The sequence below is a fragment of the Myotis nattereri genome (genome assembly GCF_964212035.1).
Source record: "Myotis nattereri genome assembly, chromosome: 1".
Lineage (NCBI taxonomy): Eukaryota > Metazoa > Chordata > Mammalia > Chiroptera > Vespertilionidae > Myotis > Myotis nattereri.
In genome coordinates, this window is record NC_138075.1 from 97,163,716 (window position 1) to 97,181,063 (window position 17,348).

General features: G+C 37.8%; 1 protein-coding gene and 1 pseudogene across 4 annotated transcripts in view; one reads left to right on the plus strand and one right to left on the minus strand.

Annotated features, from left to right (window-relative positions):
• Positions 1 to 12,432, plus strand: part of WAC (WW domain containing adaptor with coiled-coil) — a 101,499-nt gene extending 89,067 nt beyond the window's left edge. For all 3 annotated transcript variants that reach the window (XM_081087545.1, XM_081087544.1, XM_081087546.1), the window contains 4 exons: positions 3,377 to 3,498; positions 5,335 to 5,521; positions 9,115 to 9,242; positions 10,644 to 12,432. In XM_081087545.1, the coding sequence (XP_080943671.1) occupies positions 3,377 to 3,498; positions 5,335 to 5,521; positions 9,115 to 9,242; positions 10,644 to 10,713 (507 nt within the window). In that variant the 3' untranslated portion in view covers positions 10,714 to 12,432. The remainder of the gene's footprint in view (positions 1 to 3,376; positions 3,499 to 5,334; positions 5,522 to 9,114; positions 9,243 to 10,643) is intronic.
• Positions 12,433 to 15,762: 3,330 nt separating this feature from the next.
• Positions 15,763 to 16,118, minus strand: LOC308525145 (small ribosomal subunit protein eS26-like; annotated as a pseudogene). The gene has a single exon. The product of its transcript is annotated as a small ribosomal subunit protein eS26-like (transcript).
• Between the last annotated feature and the right edge of the window lie 1,230 nt (positions 16,119 to 17,348).

A 17,348-nucleotide genomic window follows, 5' to 3' on the forward strand; every position in this document is an offset into this window, starting at 1 on the left:
TGCCCTGAAGGGTGTCCCAGATCAGGGTGGGGGTCCTGCTGGGGTGCCGGGCCAGCCTGGGTGAGGGGCTGATGGCTGTTTGAAGGCTGGCCAAACCCCCAGCAGGGACCCTCACCCCATGAGGGTGTGGTCTGCCTGGGTGAGGGGCTGATGGCTGTTTGCAGGCTGGCCATGGCCCCCAGCCACCCAACATCCCAGTGGAGGCTGGCTGGAAGCAGGTATCTGGGATTTATTTATCTTCTATAATTGAAACTTTGTTGCCTTTAGAGGAGGCCACAGCCAGGGCAGGTGGGAAGCTTGGCTTCCTCCATCGCCGGGGCAACCAAGCCTCCTGCTTGCTCCAGCTCCGTGGCTGCTGGCCGCCATATTGGTTGGGTTAATTTGCATATAGTCACTCTGGCTGGTGGGCGTGGCTTGGGGGTGTAGAGAAGTTATGGTCAATTTGCATGTTTCTCTTTTATTAGATAACTAGAGGCCCGGTGCACAAAAATTTGTGCACTCGGGCGGGGGGGGGGCGTCCCTCAGCCCGGCCTGTGCCCTCTCGCAGTCTGGGACCCCTCGGGAGATAACCACCTGCTGGCTTAGGCCTGCTCTCTGGTGGCAGAGGGCAGGCCCAATCCCTAGGTGCAGCCCCTGGTCGGGCTCAGAGCAGGGCCGATTGGGGAGTTGGGGCGCCACCCCGTCATGCACAGAGCAGGGCGGATTGGGAGGTTGCGATGCCACCCTCAGTCACGCTCAGGGTAAGGCCGATTGGGGGGTTGGGGCACCGTCCCCTGTCACACTCAAGGCAGGGTTGATGGGGAGGTTGCGGCGCCACCCCCTATCACACACAGAGCAGGGCCAATCGGGGTTGGGGCACTGCCCCCTGTCACTCACAGAGCAGGGCCCATCAGGTGGGTTGGGGCTCCGTACCATGTCACTCCTCTTGGTACACTGAGGCAAACATCCTTGCAAATATAAATGCCTTTTACAAAGGGTAACTTCTACTTGGTTTTCAGAGCTTCCCTCATGTCTTCTGTTTGTTAAAATTAATTAGCCTAAAGTAAGCCTCATTCCAGCTAGACATATTTTAAGGCGACAAATTCTGATCCTCTACAACTCTTAGGCTGCAAAACCTGTACAACATATTACTGTACTTCATACTCTAGGCCAGTGGTTCTCAACCTATCTATTGCCGCGACCCTTTAATATAGTTCCTCATGTTGTGGTGACCCCCAATTTCATTGTTACAAATTGAACATAATTAAAGCATAGTGATTAATCACACAAAAAATATGTAATTATATATGTGTCTTAGGTGACCCCTGTGAAAGGGTTGTTCAACCCCTTCGGGACCCACAGGTTGAGAACCGCTGCTCTAGGCAGTTCTACTCTTCATAAATATTTACATAATGTGTTATGCTATGATGTTAAGATGGCCACTGAGGAGCTAAGATGTCACATAGGCATTAGGAATTTTTCAGATCTATTACTATCTTATGGGACTTCTGTAGTATATGCACCTTCCTTGACCAAAAGGTTATGCAAGGCACATGACTATAAATCAGAAGAGGTATGCAGTGGTTCTCAACCTTCCTAATGCCGCGACCCTTTAATACAGTTCCTCATGTTGTGGTGACCCCCAACAATAAAATTATTTTCGTTGCTACTTCATAACTGTAATTTTGCTACTGTTATGAATCGTAATGTAAATATCTGATATGCAGGATGTATTTTCAGGGGTCGCGAACCAACAGGTTGAGAACCACAGTGTCTTGAAAAGAAAACTGGGCTCAAAATCAGGAGAACTCGTTTCTTATGCTGGTATACTACGAAAGTAATTTTATGACCATTTTATTGTATAAAGAAATTAGATTCAGGTCTCAAACCTTGACTCTCTTCTAACTGTATGCCCTTTGGAAACTCATTCTATGTTTTTTTAACCTCTAGATTTTGTGGTGTTTAAGATCATTACCTAGATTTGGAGGGTTATGTGAATTTGGGGGCCTAAATGACAGCACTTTACACAACTAAGTAGTTAAGTCTCTCCTCCATTATCCACAGTCAGATGCTGTTCAAAATATTAAATGGAGCCTTGGTAATTCAGTTGGTTAGAGTGTCATCCTGACATGCCAAGGTTGTAGGTTTGATCCCTGGTCAGAGCACATACAAGAACCAACCAATGAGTGTATAAATAAGTAGAACAACAAGTCAAAGTTTCCCTCCCTTCTCCTCTCCCTCCTTCCTTTTTTCCGTTCTTTTCTCTCACCACTCCTTTCTTCTCTCTCTAAAATAAATAAAAAATAAAAACAAAAATATTAGATGGAAAATTCCAGGAATAAACATTTCATAAGTTAAATTACATCCCATTCTGAATGCCCTAAGGAGATCTTTCTTTATCCCACTTCATCCCACCCTGAACTTAAATCATCCCTTTGTCCAGTATATCCATGCTGTATAAATTACCTGGCCATTTAGTCACTTAGTAGCCATCTCAATTATCAGAGAGAGAGTACATTCACATAACTTTTATTACAGTATATTATTATAATTATTCTATTATTAGTTATTGTTGTTTATCTCAACATGCCTAATTTATAAATTAAACTTTATCATAGATATGCACATATAGGAAAAAGCAGTATAAACAGTACTAACTCCTTGCTTAACACAGTCAATTGGTTCTGTAACTTTAAGCAAAGCAACATTTAATGAAACCACTTTTACCGTAGGCTAATTGATATAAAACAAGAGTTAAATTTCTGTCAACTTTATAATGAAATGACAATGAACACAGTGACATTATGTGAGGACCTGCTGTATATAGGATTTGGTACTCTCTGTGGTTTTCAGACCTCCATTGGGCTGGTCTTGGATCATATCCCCTGAGGATAGGCAGGAGGACTATTATCTATATATACTAGAGGCCCAGTGCATGTAATTTGTGCACTGGGGTGGGGGGGGGGTGTGTGTCCCTCAGCCCAGCCTGCACCCTCTCCAATCTGGGACCCCTCGGGGGATGTCCAACTGCCAGCGGATGTTTAAACTGGCAGTCGGACATCCCTCTCACAATCTGGGACTGCTGGCTCCCAACTGCTCACCTGCCTGCCAGCCTGATCACCCCCTAACCACTCCCCTGCCCGCCTGATCTCGCCCCCAACTGCCCTCCCCTGCCACCCATCTTGTGACCACATGGGGGTGGCCATCTTGTATGAGTGTGTGACAGTCAATTTGCATATTATCTCTTTATTATATAGGACAACTCTTGTTATCTTAAAAATCACTGAAGAATGAATGTAACTGGGAAGTTTTATTGATAGAACTTTTGCTTTGATTTCATTTCCATGCTATTTGCCATTGTGATAGAAGTCTCTCTCACCAGATTCTGACATTTCAGGTTACTACTCCTGTCGTTAAGCAAGGACCAGTTTCACAATCGGCCACACAGCAGCAGCCTGTAACTGCTGACAAACCACAAGGTCATGAACCTGTTTCCCCTCGAAGTCTTCAGCGCTCAAAGTAAGTTGATGTTATGTGTTGAGACAACATTATATGGCATTCTGCATTGTTCAAATATTATAAATATGTATATATGATAGAATTTGATCTTGGAAGAATCCATGGATAGCCTAACTTCTTTTTATGTATTACCAAATTTACAAAGGCAATCTGTAGCAATTAGATTGTTGTTTAGTAAAGTCTGGATTATTTTGAGAAAGGTGACTCTTTTCTCTAGAATTTCACTTAGTAGAATACAATGGGAGTAACAATTAATACATGTACAAAGAGAGCACATGGTTATATAATACTTTATTTGTTGGAAATGAGACATCATTTTTAACCTCCTCATAGCAGTTTTAGATTTGAGTGTATTGATGAATCCAAAAATCTCACATCTAAAACTTGGGCCAGTGTTGCCAATGGTGTGTGTTAGTCAAGCTTTCCTCTTAGCTTCAACTGCTCTTATAAGGATTACTTGTCATATAGAGCTGTAGCGTGTTGTCACTTTCCTTTGTTAAATGAACAAAAACAAATTTAAATGATTTTCATTTGATTTTCCTGTTTTTATTTCTTGCTATGAGGTGGCAAAATAATTCAACTGTTGTTTTTATTGTTGTTTTCTAAACAAGCATTTAAGAAGTTAACACATCCCAATGAGAGTTATCCCCTTCAAAATAATCACCTTGGGAAGCTGTCTACTTACTCCAGCAATGTTGCTATTGCTCAGAACATTTTGGGGAAATTCTTCTTTTAAATTGTCTTTAGAGGCTGCAGTATTATTTTAAGTATCCGCAGTGATGAAAACTCTTCATCCTTTGGGAGATTTAGTTTTTGGAAATAACTGAAATTCATTCAGAGCCAAGTCTGGTGAAGCAGGTAGGAAATAACCAACTTGGGTGACTAAATTTTTTATTCTCACCACCATAACCCTAAAACCTAGCCTAAACCACACAGTTTTAAAAGAAGATAACCAATCTCAGAGTGTTACTTTTTTTGGTCTTATTTTGTCACTAAACTCAATTCATTGCTAGCCAATAAAATGCCTGTATTTTGCTTCTCATTATTTCACCCTCTGTTTCAGTACTCTTCTGATGGTAATCAAGAGCAATATATGTTTTCCTCTCCTTATTTACATGTATTTAAGATATAATGTTCAGATGTGCATTGTATCTACAATTGTTAAAATGTGACCATGTAGCCATGGCCGGGTGCTCAGTGGTTAGAGTGTTGGCCCTCCTTTCCATTCTCTAAAAATCAATGGAAAAAATATCCTTGGGTGAGGATTAATAAAACAAGCAAACAAAAAAAAAGTGTGACCATTTCTTAGTGACATTCTTATTAGTGTTTATAGTATACAAAGTCATCAGGTTCTGCTGTCAAATTTGGAGAATACTGTCATTTTAAATTTGACACTGACATTAGTTTTAAAGGGGCTTTTTTCTGCAAAAGTATATTGAGGAATATATGATATAAATGTACTTTGAATTTTTAAATTGTGTTCATCTTCTATATATATAAAAGGCTAATATGCAAAGTGTCCCCTCAGGAGTTTGATTGCTTGCTGTGACATGCTCTAACCACCAAGGGGCGGTGTGGAAAGAAGAGAGGCTCCGGCCAGCAGCTGGGGAAGGGAGGTCCCAGCCGGCAGCCAGAAGGCCTTGATCAGCCCTGATTGCCAGCCAGGCCCAGGGACCCTACCCATGCACAAATTTTGTGCACCAGGCCTCTAGTGTTAAAATAAATTTTTCTTAGGTATTTGGATATCTTGAATAGAAGGTATCAACAGACAATATCTAGGATACCTAGTAACTGCTTGTAGATATACTACACATTCAATTGTGTTTTCTCTTCCAGTAGCCAGAGAAGTCCATCACCTGGTCCAAATCATACTTCTGGCAGTAATGCATCAAATGCAGCAGTTGTACCACAGAATTCATCTACCCGAACTACATGTTCATTAACACCTACGCTAGCAGCACATTTCAATGAAAATCTCATAAAACATGTTCAAGGATGGCCTGCAGATCATGCAGAGAAGCAGGTATGTTACATGATTCACAGTAGATATTTTGCCTTTGGATAACTAAAGTATAATTTAAATTCTTTTAAAAATCCTAATCTGGACTGCTATATTCAAGCTATATTTAAAGCAACTAATTTCTAAATAGGTTGTCGATTTTATAAAATATTTGATATATACTTACCTGTAGGGTGGTTTAACATAAAATATTTTAATATAATTATCATTGTAGCTACCATTATCAAGTACTAAGCATTTAGTTCTATACCAAATGCTTTGTTTTTTCCACTTAAAATTGCTAACCAGCCATAGCCGGTTTGGCTCAGTGGATAGAGTGTCAGCCTATGGACCAAAGGCTCCTGGGTTCAATTCCAGTCAAGGGCATGTACCTTGGTTGCAGGTTCCTCCCCAGCCTGGGCCCTAGTTTGGGCAACCAATCAATGTGTTTTTCTCACATTGATATTTCTCTCTCTTTCCCTCTCTCTTCCACTCTCTAGAAATCAGTGGAAAAGTATCCTCAGATGAGGTTTAAAAAAACAAAAACAAAACCACTAACCAATGCATATAATGAGTTTTCCCATTTTATCATTGAGTCCCTTAAGACCAGATAAATTATACCAAAATCACCCCATTGATGTGGCTCAAAGACTGTGCTTTTTCCATCAACCAGTCATTCTGATAGTTTTAGAACCTGTTAGTAGTTTTAATCTTATGATTCTCCCACTAGACTAAGCTGTTAGAATTTAAGAAACATTTTTGTTTTAGGATGAGGGCACTTAAGGCATTGAAATTATTGCCATTGGCTTCTCCCTTTTCTCAGGTAACTGCCCATCTGAAATGTTCTGTAAGTTCACAGAGGTATGTTGTGTATAATGATACAGGAATACAGTGAGGCCTTTTTATCAGCATTATACCTGAACTTTGGCTGACCCAGCATCTTTTATTGGTGACAAATCATGAGTCATCCTATCCTAGTGCTATACTATTCTAAGTATCTTCCACTATATGAGAGTTGTTTTGTTACATTTTTGTGTGTGTTTTTTAAAGAAAATAATTTTCCCCTTAGATTCACCAGCATTTTTGTGGATTTACTTATTTCAGTTTTTTTTATTCCACCCAAACTTTTTAAAATATAATAATGTTACATGCAATAAACATTAATATTTTAAAAATAAAAGGATTTTAAGTATAATAATATTACCAAAACTGTACTAATATAATAGGATACCACCAAAGTTGTAGGAAATATTAAAAATCTGCAAATAACAGAATTTTTTCTATTATATTCGAATATATATATTCTCCCCCCCCCCCCATCCGGATCTATTTTTGTTCATCAGTTAATGTTCATTATATTCCACAAATGAGTGAGATCATGATATTTATCTTTCTCCGACTTGCTTATTTCACTTAGCATGATGCTTTAAAAGTCCGTTTTGTCGGATATGAGTATTGCTACTCCAGCTTTTTTTTTCTTTTCCATTTGCATGGAAAATTTTTTTCCATACCTTCACTTTCATCTTGTGTGTGTCTTTTGTTTTGAGGTGGGACTCTTGTAGACAGCATATAGTTGGGTCATGTTTTTGTATCCGTTCATCTACCCTACACATTTTAATTGGAGCATTTAATCCATTTACATTTAGGGTTATTATTGAGAGGTATTTATTTATAGCCATTTTAATTCTGTATGGCTAGGTTTCTCTTTCTGTTTCTTATCAGGAATCCCTTCAGCAATCCCTTTAGCATTTCTTATAATGCTGGCTTAGTGGTGATGAACCCCTTTAGCCTTTTTTTGTCTGGGGAGTTCTTTATTTGACCACCTATTTTGAATGATAGCCTTGCTGGATATAGTAATCTTGGTCTGAGATCCTTGCTTTCCATTACCTTGAATACTTCATGCCATTCCTTTCTGGCCTGTAGAGTTTCTGATGAGAAATCAGGTGTCGGCCTTATGGGAACTCCTTTGTAGGTAACAGTTTTCTTTTCTCTTGCTGCCTTTAAGATTCTCTCTTTGTCTTTAATTTTTGGCATTTTAATTATGATGTGTCTGGGCATGAGTCTTTTTGGGTTTTTCTTGTTTGGGGTTCTCAGTGCCTCCTGAACTTGTGTGATTTTTTCCTTTACCAAGTTAGGGAAGTTTTCTGCCATTATTTCTTCAAACACCTTCTCTATTCCTTTCTCACTTTCTGCCTCTTCTGGCACACCTACTATTCTAACATTGTTATGTTTCACATTGTCCCACAGCTCCCTTAAACTGTCCTCTTGTTTTTTAATTGTTGTTTTTCTTTTTGGTTCTCTGATTGAGTGATATTTTCAACTTTGTCTTCTAATTCACTGATTCGATCCTCAGCTTCCCCTAATCTGCTGTGTATTCCTTCCAATGTGTTCTTTGTTTGTGTTATGTCATTCTTTATCTCTATTTTTTTCATTGTTACTATATCTTTTTTCATACTGTTGAGCATTTTTAACATCATTACTCTGAACTCTCAGATAAAGTTTTTTATCTCTGCTTCATTTATCTCTTTTTCTGGAGAATTCACTAATACTTTGATTTGGGACTTGTTTCCTTGTTTCCTCATTTTAGTTGTCTGTTTGGGTTTGTGACTGTTTTAGGTTAGACCCTCTATACCTCTCAACCTCTAGTGCAGGACAGTGTTAAAGGCTGTTTCTGACTAATTGGATCCAAAGACTCAAAACCTCTGCCTGCAGACTAATAGGATTTCAACTTGAATTGCTCTCAGGCCGTGGTCCTCAGTTGTAGCAAGAGTTTTTTCAACTGGGTGGGACAGTTGCTTCTGTCTGGAGGCTAATTGTTACTTTTAATCTCTTAAGTGGCCTCAGGGCAAGGTGTTTTCCAGTAGGGTTTGTCAACTGTCTTCCCCCCAGGCAAGGCAGATGTCAATGTGGGAAAGATGTCCTCCCTCCTCTGTGTGAGGGAATGACTCAGCCCAGGAAACTTGGGGTGTCTGCCTTCTGAGCTCTATCCCCCGAGTCCCCAGTCCTGGGTTCTGCTCTCACAGCTCCAGTCCACTTCATCCTCCCTCTGCAGGAGCACAAGGTGGGTGGCTCCACAGGGAATTTTTGTGAGGGTGCCCCAACTTTAAGCTGCCACTCCCTGGCAGATAGCAACCCACTGCTTTTCACAGCTGGATGTTATGTGGGTACCCTCCTCAGATTTGGTGCTCTCTGCTGGGGAGCACAGCTTCGGGATTAGATCCCAGAGTTCTCAGTGGCACCGCCTCACAGCTGAGATATCTCTCTGGGACTTTAGGTGCTGTCTGTGGGTGCCTAGCCAGCCCTTTCTTGTCTCTGCCCCTTCTACCAGTGTCTATGTGGTCTCTACCTTCAGTCCTTGGGTATCAGGGTTCTGTCCTATCAGTTTTCCATTGATTATTCAGGAAGCCTTTCCATATTTCAGTTGTAATTCCAGCTTGTTCCCGGGAGCATGTCCATGCAGCATCCTTCTACTCTGCTGCTGTTTTTAATCTCTCGAATTTCTGTGGGTTTAAAGGAAAATAATTATTCTGCAATCTTGGTGTAAAGTTCTACTCAAAAATTTAATGTTTTATTTTTTATATGTGATTTATATTTTATGTGGTTTTCTGTAATTATAGGCATCAAGATTGCGAGAAGAAGCCCATAACATGGGGAGTGTTCATATGTCAGAAATTTGTACTGAATTAAAAAATTTAAGATCTTTAGTCCGAGTATGTGAAATTCAAGCAACTTTGAGAGAGCAAAGGTAAGTTTTTTGCTGAAATTTTTTTGTTGTTGTTTGTTAGAATTATATATCTTAAGTCAGACTGGAAAACATAACTTTAAATTTCAGAAGTGAACTTTAATGTTTCTTTATATTGTGTCATGTTCCATTATATTACTATAACTTACGTTTTTATAATTTAATACTATTTCTAGTGAGTGCTAATGGCATCTAAATTTTATTTTTCTTAACACATGGCTTCATTAGACTTTTTTTCTTGTGTTACAACTCTAAATTATGGTAATACATTATTTAAAAAGTGAAATGGGACAGCAACTAATTATAAGGGGTCACTCTTGAATTGAGGGGACTTATCTATTGCCCAGGGTATTTATTTCAGTTGAAATTTCAAACTACTATTTACATTATGCTTGTATCATCAATAGATTCTTGGAAATTACAGTAGGAATATAATTTTCAGCTGCTTCAGTGACATATATCTGTTTTCACCTAAACTCTTATTGTCTCATTTTTTAAACACCTGTTACAAACTTGAGGACAGACTTTAAATGGCTTCACATTCTGTCTGTATAAGGTAGAGTTAAACTTGTCATGAAACCAGACATATTTAGTAAAATACCAAGTTGGGCTTTATAGTAAACTTGGAAAAATTGAGTTTTTATCTAATGTCTCAATCTCTAAAATATGTGGAGGCAGTTTTTGAATATCAGTTGGGTTTCTTTTACTCTAAATATTGCTCTGAACGGAGCTCTAACATACATAAAGCTTAATTTCCTTTTGGCTTGCTAGACATGATTTAGCTTTTAGGAAATTATACTATTCCTTATGCGATGTATTAAAACAGTGTACACAGTCAAATATCAAGCCAGTATACAAAAGATTTTATGAAGTTTATGGAAATCTGATTAGCTGTGGGGTTTTGGTTTTATTTTTTGTTTTAAATATACAAGTCTGTGGGACTTGACTTGGCTCCATTTTTATGAATTTACAGTTATATTGAGAACTGTTCTTCAAACAATTAGTTTGTTGCACTTAGTTAATTCCATCATTACTATACTTACTATATTTTAGTCCAGAAAACATTCAATATAGGTTTATCTTGTTCAGTATCTACTGCCTTTGTGTATGTGTGATGGTACAGTAAACACTATGTTTTAAATCAATCTTTATATTCAAATTAATTATTGAGAAATTGCTTGTGACAACTAGAAAATATTCTTTTGTCATTCTTATGCAATATATATTCTTATGTAAAATATATTTAATGGTTTTCTTAACCATAGACTTACCAGTTTTTAATTTGTTTTGTCTTAACTAGTAGTTACTCATTTTTTAAAAGATAATTTTGTTGTTAGAAGTTTGGTTTTTCTGTAACATTTATATGACGACCACACAGTTCTAATGCCTTCTTATTTTTTTCAGGATACTATTTTTGAGACAACAAATTAAGGAACTTGAAAAGCTAAAAAATCAGAATTCCTTCATGGTCTGAAGATGTGAATAATTGCACATGGTTTTGAGTACAGGAACTGTAAATCTATTGCCCAATCTTAACATTTTTGATCTGCATTTAAGTAGACTTTGGACCGTTAAGCTGGGCAAAGGAAATGACAAGGGGACTGGGGTCTGTGAGAGTTGATTCAGGGGAAAGAGACAAGATTGATGTAAAACCCTTGAAATGTAGATTTAATGTAGATGTATCCTTCACGTTGTAAATATGTTTTGTAGAGTGAAGCCATGGGAAGCCATGTGTAACAGAGCTTAGACATCCAAAACTAATTAATGCTGAGGTGGCTAAATACCTAGCCTTTTACATGTAAACCTGTCTGCAAAATTAGCTTTTTTAAGAAGAAAAAAATGGAGGGGGGGGGTTTAATTTATCATTCAGAAATCTTGCATTTTCAGAAATTCAGTGCAAGCGCCAGGCGATCTGTGTCTAAGGAGATACAATTTTGAACCATATGGGCAGTGTACAAAATATCATGAAACAACTATTTCCACACTTGCACCTGATCAAGAGCAGTGCTTCTCCGTTTGTTTTGCAGAGAAATGTTTTTTTCATTTCCGATGTGTTCCATTTCCCTCTGAAATACTTGATTTGATTTTATCCATTTTTTAAGGCTCCTCTTTTTTCTCCTTTCTTAAGGCACTGTTGCTATGGCACTTTTCTATAATCTTTTCATTCCTGTGTACAGTAGCTTAAAATTGCAGTGATTGAGCATAACCCACTTGTTTGTATAAATTATTGAAATCCATTTGCACCCTGTAAGAATGGAATGGACCTAAAAGTACTGCTGGACGTGAGTGTGTGCTGAAAGTACATTGATTGCTCAAATGTAAGGAAATGGCCCAATGAATATGGTTGTGGGAGGGGAAAGAGGAAACAAAGCTAGTCGGATGTGAATTGTACCTGTTGTAATAAACATGTTAAAACAAATAAAATGTTATTTTTCTTTTCCTTTTGTCAAATGCATATTAGAATTTGAACTACCTGGGGATTCTTTATCAGAACTATTCTTGTTGAATATTTATACTTAATTGAAATAAGTCCTTAAAGGAGGTTTCATTTAAAGCAGATTAACAGGAAATGTGTATAAGATATTTAATGAACTATGAAATTCAACAAGAATGATTAAGTCGCTTCCCAAGTGGTTGTCATTTGTTAAATCCTGGTTTACCTGTCTTGCTATTATGACATTTCATTTTGAAGGATGTTTGTGTTGTAGCTAACTGTTCAAGTCTGGTGCTGACTGCTGTTCTTAGCCATCACAAAACGCTAAATTTGTGTAATTGGAGCTTCCTACTGTTAGCTGGAAATGGTGGAGAAGCTCAGCTTTGTATATTGTTTTCCTAAAGTATATTAAAATAAAAAAAGAAACTATTGCTACTATAAAATTACCTTGGCTTTTTTTTTTCCTCTGCTAAAATATTGGTCAGCTGGCCTTAGCATGACACTGCCAGTATTATATCAAGTCACAAGGGTTTCTTTATGCAGAAAAAATCTTAATTTCAAAATCTTATCCAATTTTAGAGCCTTTTTTTCCTGTCGAGGCAGATGTATTCATGTGCTTTCAGAGAACTGCCAGCACCAAGGGCTTATTTTGTGATGTGAGACATTAATGTTATTACATTCTGGGATACTAAAATTTTGAAATTGCTCTTGTTGCTTTAAGCATAATTTAAGGTATAGAAGATAATGCTCAGCCTTTCCAATAATATTTAAAAAATAAACTGTAAGAGATAGTATGGATGATATTTTCTAAAATACAAAAATGTTCCAGTATTATTAAGAGGAATTAGAATCTTATACTGGAGACTGATTTTTTTTTTATTGTAACTTGAGCATAAAATGTAAGAAGAACCAAATGTCATAAGTTTTATCATCATGAAATGTTTATACCTATGAGATTGTTAACATTTGCTGGACTTGATTAGTGCATGTAAATGAAACTCGGAAGAGAACTATGTTAAGCTAGTACCCTTACTAATGCAGTCCTGTATATTTCCAGGAAAGAAGTAAGCAATTTGCTATGTGGTAGGCAAAGGTTTCCTGATCAGATGGTAACTCATATAAAGGATGCCTGGTTTGAAATTTCCTGGTGAATTTTTAAACACAGAAAATTAAAATTTTTGTAGTCTATTTTTACAATATTTGAATCACTTATTCTATAAAAAATTATTTTAAATATTGCACTTTAATACAGACATGGTGTCCAGCTACTAACCTTCTTGAGGTAACCAGGGACTGTTTCTAAAAATAGTCATAATATCAGAGAATACACATTTTGGTGGGCTCCTTGATTCAAATAATTTGGGAATGGAAATACGAATAACCCCTAGGAAACCTCAGGGTTTTAATTTTTGTTTTAAAAGGGACATATTCAAACTATGTTGTAATAAAATGTATTTTGTGAAGGTGGGTCTGTTAGAAAGCCTTTACCCTGAAGTACCAGCTTCCCTACTATTTTTTTTCTATGTAGTTCAACTTTTCATTTTAAAACTTGGACTGTATTTCCAGATTTTTAACACCCTGAAAATTCCCATGCTTCAGCCCTTTTTTAAAGACATCATGCTTTTAATAGCCCAAATGAATGATTTTATTTTCTAATTTTATATATCTATTTCACACTTGTAATATATTGGAAAGGAGGTGCTTAAAACTTTGCAAAGAATGAATTGTTACCCCATTTCAAAAATAATCTATTGTTCTGTTTAAACAGCCTTAGCTTTAAGGGATTATTTCCCGGGGGAAAGGGGCAGGGCATGAAGTAAGTCACTCTGCAAATCAGAAATATTACAGTTCTGATTTGGACTTAAATCAGGACTTAACACTACTGTATTTAGATACGGGGTTTGAATATACGGATTTCAATACCTGTAAATACGGCTCTATCTTGTATTTGTACTGAAGTGTACAAAATTACACTAAAAAGTAATAAATATGTTTTGACTATATTGTGCGGTTATTTCAGAATAGTCTGTTTTGAAAGTCTTAGAATGCATAATTTGCATTTTAAAAAATATCAGATCACTGCTAGACTTTTAATAGTAATTGTCATGTATCAGTTGCAATATAATTTCTTAATTGCAGTATTTTAATAAAAATTTTGGCTTAAAAGTTGGGATTCTTTAGATCCTGTTCTAATTTGCTCTACACATTTGTCCTCTTGATTTCTGAACTTCGGGAGTGCCCTAAAATGCAGTCTGCCTGGGCAATCTCATCCAGGCTCTTGACTTTAAGAACCCTACTTTAAGGTCAACTTTATTCAAGTTATCTAGTCTTGATCTCAGAGCTCTCAACAGCAGTCAGATACTTGATCTAACATTGCGAATTCTCTAAAAAAAAGAGCTCTTGATTTGTGCTTCAGACTTTATTCTCTAGGATTCCCATTTTCATTAATTGGCTCAAGACACAAATGAAGGAGTTACCCTTTATTATTTCTTTTCCCTCTAACACCCTTATCCTATATTTAAACCATCAAGATCCATAAGCTCTGCCTTAAAAATGTATTTGGATCTGTAGCTTCTCACTACTTTGATGTTTACCACTCCAATCCAACCTACAATCATCTTTGAGCCAGACCACTACCACAATCTCCTTACCTTTCTTTTCGCTTCTACCCTTAACTCAGCACCACAACCACACACACATATCTATTCTCCATACAGCCAACAGAGTGAAATATTAGTCACATTCTTTTCACAAGCCAGTAATTTAATGCCCAAAACAAAATGCAAAGCTCCTACTGTGGTTTACATGTTTAATCCCCTAAATTATATCACCACAGTCTCATCTTCTAGTTTCTCACTTGCATTGTACCCCCACCTGAGGGTTTTTGTGTTTTCTCCCTGCCTGGCTGGGAAGTTCTTTTCTTCGAGACTTGCACAGCTTGCTACCCATTCAGTCTCTTCACAAATGTCACCTCAAAGAAGCATTTTCCTGATCTCCCATCTAAAAGGACACCATCACTATTCCTTCACTGTAGTTTTCGTCAAAGAACAGTGTGATGCATAGCATTCCATAAATACTTGAATGAATTATGAATACTAAATAACTACATACAGAATTTAGAAAATTTACAAAGATTACTGAAAATTTTTCAAGTTTTGATGTCGTCCTCTTAGATAGGAACAGCAACCAGCTTTTATTTCCTTTTAAGAAGTTGTTGCATTTTACTATTGGTTACCAAAACCTAACTGCAAATCTGTTTTGTTAGCATTATGTGGTCTCTTTAAGCAAGATTAATGAACTGAACCAATAATAATTAGAGCTTCCTGTGAACACATTTTAGGAGTAAGTAATCCAACCAGAAGTAGGATGCTACTTCTGATTAATAAGCTTGGGGAGACGGACCAGCAGGACCTGGCCCTGCTTCTGAAGGACAGGATTAGATCAGTTGTGTGGGTTGGGGACTATGCCCTGGTTTCACAAAGTAGGATGCTTTGATACTCCCGTATCTTTGGTTCACATGATGCCTTGATATCCAACCAGGCCTTTCTGACTAATTTTTAGGACAGAGTATAGGAAGGAAACACTCTTGAATCATGTTCTAAGATGTGTCACTAATAGAGCATTTGTACTGCATGTACCCATCATATGGAAAATGGCTGAGATGGCGAATTTTCTGCCTTTGTGAAGATGAAAGATTGACAGGCAAAAACTCATTATAAAAAGTTTTAAGGTGCCTGCCCTAACCGGTTTGGCTCAGTGGATAGAGCATCAGCCTGTGGACTGAAAGGTCCCAGGTTAGATTCTGGTCAAGGGCATGTACCTTGGTTGCGGGCACATCTCCAGTAGGAGGTGTGCAGGAGGCAGCTGATCGATGTTTCTCATCGATGTTTCTAACTATCCCTCTCCCTTCCTTTCTGTAAAAAATCAATAAAATACATTTTTTAAAAAAAGTTTTAAGGTGCCTGTTAATTGCCCAATTAGATCAACCTATGGGGTATGTTAGGATCACAATTTTTTTCTTTTTGGAATACAATTTTCATTTATTTTTCCCCCAGAGAACTCTTCTTCACTCCTTAAAGATTTAGCTCCTTACATCATGGGCTTTGGTGGAGGTTGTGGGGCAGCACCCGCAGGTGTAAATCAGAATGGAGGTGTTCGGTCCTTCGGAGCTTCACGAAAATGATTCCTGACTACTTTGCTGTGAATGGCACAGCTCACACAGTAATGTAGTTTCATTCACATCCAGCTTGGGGAGCACATAGGCGTTGAAGACACTTGCTTTGGAGATGTCTCTAATGGCTGTGGCCTCTACTATGTATGTTTTGAATCACAAACTTAATGCCCTTGTCCTTGGGCATGCACTGGGCGCAGTTGGTGCAACAAATAGGCTGCACGTGGCCTTGGCCTTTTTTGGCACAACCGTTATTCCTTCTTTTCTTGGTCATCTTGGAAACCCATAATAATTTTCTTATTCTGTTTACGTAGTTTCAGGGTTATTACCTTAGATGAGAAAGGCAGGAAGCAAGGACAATAATTTTTGTCTCGTGTATTATATATCCCCATCAGCTAGAGAAATTAGCACAAAGTATGTACCCAAAATATTTAAATATTTGCTCTGTAAGATGACTCAATTTTGTATTTAAGATGAACATTTTCCAAAATTTATTTATTTATATATATATATATATATATATATATATATATATATATATATTTTTTTTTTCAAGGAGGAAGGGAGACAGAGAAACATCAATGATGAGAGAATCATTGATTGGCTGACTCCTGCACACCCTACGCTGGGGATCAAGTCTGCAACCTAGGCATATTTCCTGACCAGGAATTGAACCATGACCTCCAAGTTCATAGGTTGATGCTCAACCACTGAGCCATGCCAGTCGGGCAAAATAATTTTTAAAATCATGACTTAAGAGCTCCAATTCTTAAAATGCCAATGCAATCTCAGGCTATATCTCTCTATACTTGTTTCACAAGCGCAAGAGTTCCAAAAATGCTATGCAAAATACTGATAATGGGTGCAGGTTCAGATAGCTGATATTCTCCATGCTTAACAAGTATTTAAAAAGCCAAAATATTCCTTCACAAATATCAAAAATATGAAAGAAACACAAACCTGTTCTATATTATTTGAAAGGTGGTGGCTGGAGAAAAAAAGGAAGATAGAAAATTTTGTTGTAGTTTAGCACATCTGTTCACCCCTGAGTTTGTCAGGGTCCAGTCAGAAAATGGAACTCTCCTGGCTATTGCAAAAGGAGGGAATTTGAAACTGGTGGAAGCTAAAACTAAGGCAGGCCTGACTGGAAGAAGGCAAAGGAGAGAGCTGGGAGCATGGACAAGTGGATCCAAGTAAAAGATAAAGCCACTCACTGACTTACGATGCTTTTTGAAGCAAAGAGAAACCCAGGCCTCCCTAGGCCTGGTTCTGCCTATATTGGCAGAACAAACTCAGAAGCCAAAGAGTGAGAAAGCTTGTGACATTCTCTGAAATGCTGAGAAAGGGGGAAAAGTGAACTTGAGAGCAAACAAGCAAATAACCAGCACAACCTGCCCTCACAAGCAGAGCAAGGCAAGAGAAAAAGCATGCCAGTGTGAGCACTATTTCCTAACAAAAGATAAGGGAGCAGTGTCTAAGTTCTAAGAAATATCTAAGAAAATAT